This window comes from Helobdella robusta (genome assembly GCF_000326865.2).
Source record: "Helobdella robusta unplaced genomic scaffold HELROscaffold_11, whole genome shotgun sequence".
Classification (NCBI taxonomy): domain Eukaryota; kingdom Metazoa; phylum Annelida; class Clitellata; order Rhynchobdellida; family Glossiphoniidae; genus Helobdella; species Helobdella robusta.
In genome coordinates, this window is record NW_008703617.1 from 915388 (window position 1) to 917887 (window position 2500).

At 33.2% G+C, this 2500-nt stretch overlaps 1 protein-coding gene across 1 annotated transcript in view; it reads right to left on the minus strand.

The window, feature by feature from the left end:
• The window catches only part of HELRODRAFT_167146 (hypothetical protein), a gene marked incomplete at both ends in the record, with an annotated part of 9983 nt that overhangs the window by 4116 nt on the left and 3367 nt on the right, over window positions 1–2500 (minus strand). Inside the window, 3 exons of the mRNA XM_009012659.1 lie at window positions 205–429; window positions 802–896; window positions 1027–2287. Coding sequence (XP_009010907.1) covers window positions 205–429; window positions 802–896; window positions 1027–2287 — 1581 coding nt within the window. The remainder of the gene's footprint in view (window positions 1–204; window positions 430–801; window positions 897–1026; window positions 2288–2500) is intronic.

Sequence of the window (2500 nt, forward strand, 5' to 3'; positions counted from 1 at the left end):
AGGATAAATGGATAGATGGATGAATGGATGAATAAATGAGTGAATGAACGAACGAACGAACGAACGAATAAATGAATGGATGGATGATGGATGCATGCATGCATGGATGAATGGATAGATAGATGGATGGATGAATGAACGAACAAACCAATCAATTAATCAACGACCGAATTAGTAAAAGTTTTATAAAAAAAAAGAACCAACCTATCATTCCGACGTAACTTTCATCGAACTCGACAATGACCTTCACAATCGTGACCTCCATCTCAAGGTCAAATAAGTAGCCCCCATCGATGACCATGCCCTCCTGAATGTTTACGATGAAGGTTTTCGTCATTTCTTCGACGGTGTACTGCTGCTGATCTTCCTCTTCTTCTTGCCGACGGCCAAGTCTTGTTGTTGTTATTGCTTTCATTTTATCCTGTTCGACTGTTGTTGTTGTTGTTATTGTTGTTGTTGTTGTTGTTGTTTTAGTTGTTGTAGTTGTAGTTTTTGTTGCCGGAGTTGTTGTTGGTTGGAAAACAAAAAAAAGTTATGAATAATGTGCGTCTCGAGATGGTGTAATGGTTAAGACGCCTGGCACTGGTGTCGCGGTGATTGAATTCGAATACAAACAGGACCCCGTCTTTTACACACACACACACACACACACACACACACACACACATACACACACACGCAGTTTTCACGTAATTTGTTGATTCACCGCTAGTTGCTGTTGAAATTACTGGAGAAAATAACTTTTAATAATAATAATAATAATATCATCATCATCATCATTATCGTCATCATCATCAGCACCTTGTACATTGATATTTCCGCCAAGCTGTTCATCCTGGTGACGATCACGATGATCATCATCATGACCGCCGAACTTTTTACCTTTTAAAACAGCTCTATCGTCCATAATTATTATTATTATTGTTGTTGTTATTATTATTATTATTATTATTATCATCATTATCGTAATAGTAATCAGCACGAGTCGTCTTTGGTTTATTATTCTTTGTTCCTGGATAATCGTACAATACACCCTTTTTAACGCTCACCCCGAAATCATCTCTATTATCGCCATACAGCCCACCATGGTCAATTAACACCCCTTTGTTATTATTATTTCTATTATTGTTATTATTATTATTATCATAATTTATTCCAATTTTTAATTTTTTGGGGTAAAACTTTTTGGGGGTGATTTTGGGGCTTTCATCCTGGCCGGGGTGTAAGAAGTTGTGCTCAGGGTGCTCGCATATGTAATCATACTTATTATTATTATTATTATACTTATTATTATTATTTTTGTTGCTATATTTATCGCGATTGTTATTGTAGTTATTGTTGTGCTTGTTTAACAGGTATCTGATTTTGTTGTTGTAATCATCCTTGCCAGAATCGTAATAGTCTCCGTTGTTGTTATTATTATTATTATTATTATTATCATTATTATTGTTATTGTTGTTGTTGTTGTTGTTGTTGTTGTTGTTGTGTCCGAGTTTGTTTGCGTTTATAAATTTCTTGGCTCTTGAACCAACAAACTTATTATTATTATTATTATTATTATGGCCGCCGTGTTTCTTATTGTAATCGTTATCATTACCGTCGTAATCGTCATCAGCACTGAAGACCTGTTTATTAGGAAGACCGAAATTATGACCATAATTGAAATTAATATTATTATTATGATTATTATTATTAACATCATTATCATGGCTATCGTAATCGTTATCATAACTACCGCCACCACTACCGCCGCCGATTGACGTAGCTATGACGTCATGGTCGTAAATCTTTTTGGCGGGCTTTTGAGGCTTGGTGGGAAAATAAAATTTGGTGGGAAAGTGAGGTCTGGCGGGAAAATGATTTTTGGCGGGAAAATAAGGTTTGCCTTGATGTTTTCTATTGTGGTTGATTTCATCCAATGTAATGCATTCTTCGTCGTGGTTAACTTTATTATTATTATTATTGTTGTTGTTGGGATTGTAGTAGTAGTAGTTGTTATTATTTTTGTATTTTGGTCTGCCTCCGTCAAAAAATGAGATTTTATTATTGTTATTGTTATTCTTGTTGTTCTTGTTCTTGTTGTGAGCGTAAAAATAACCTTTGGGTTTTTTTCTGGGTTTGCTGGCCTCATCACCGCCACCAGTGCGAATAACGCGATCATTATCAACATTTCCATTCCCGATATCATAATCATAACTGTTATTATTATTATTATTATTATCATTGTTGTTTAATTTGTTTATCTTCGTCTTGTCGGCCCCATTGTCATTATCAGCTGAGGCAGACCCTTGAGTAGGACGAAAAATGGGTAATAGTATCATTATTATCATCACCATCATCATCATTATTATCATTATTATTATAATAATTATAATAATATTATAATATCATTATTATTAATAACATTATAATAACATAATAACATATAATAATTATAATAATATTATAATATCATTATTATTAATAACATTATTATTATTATCATTATTATTATTATCAT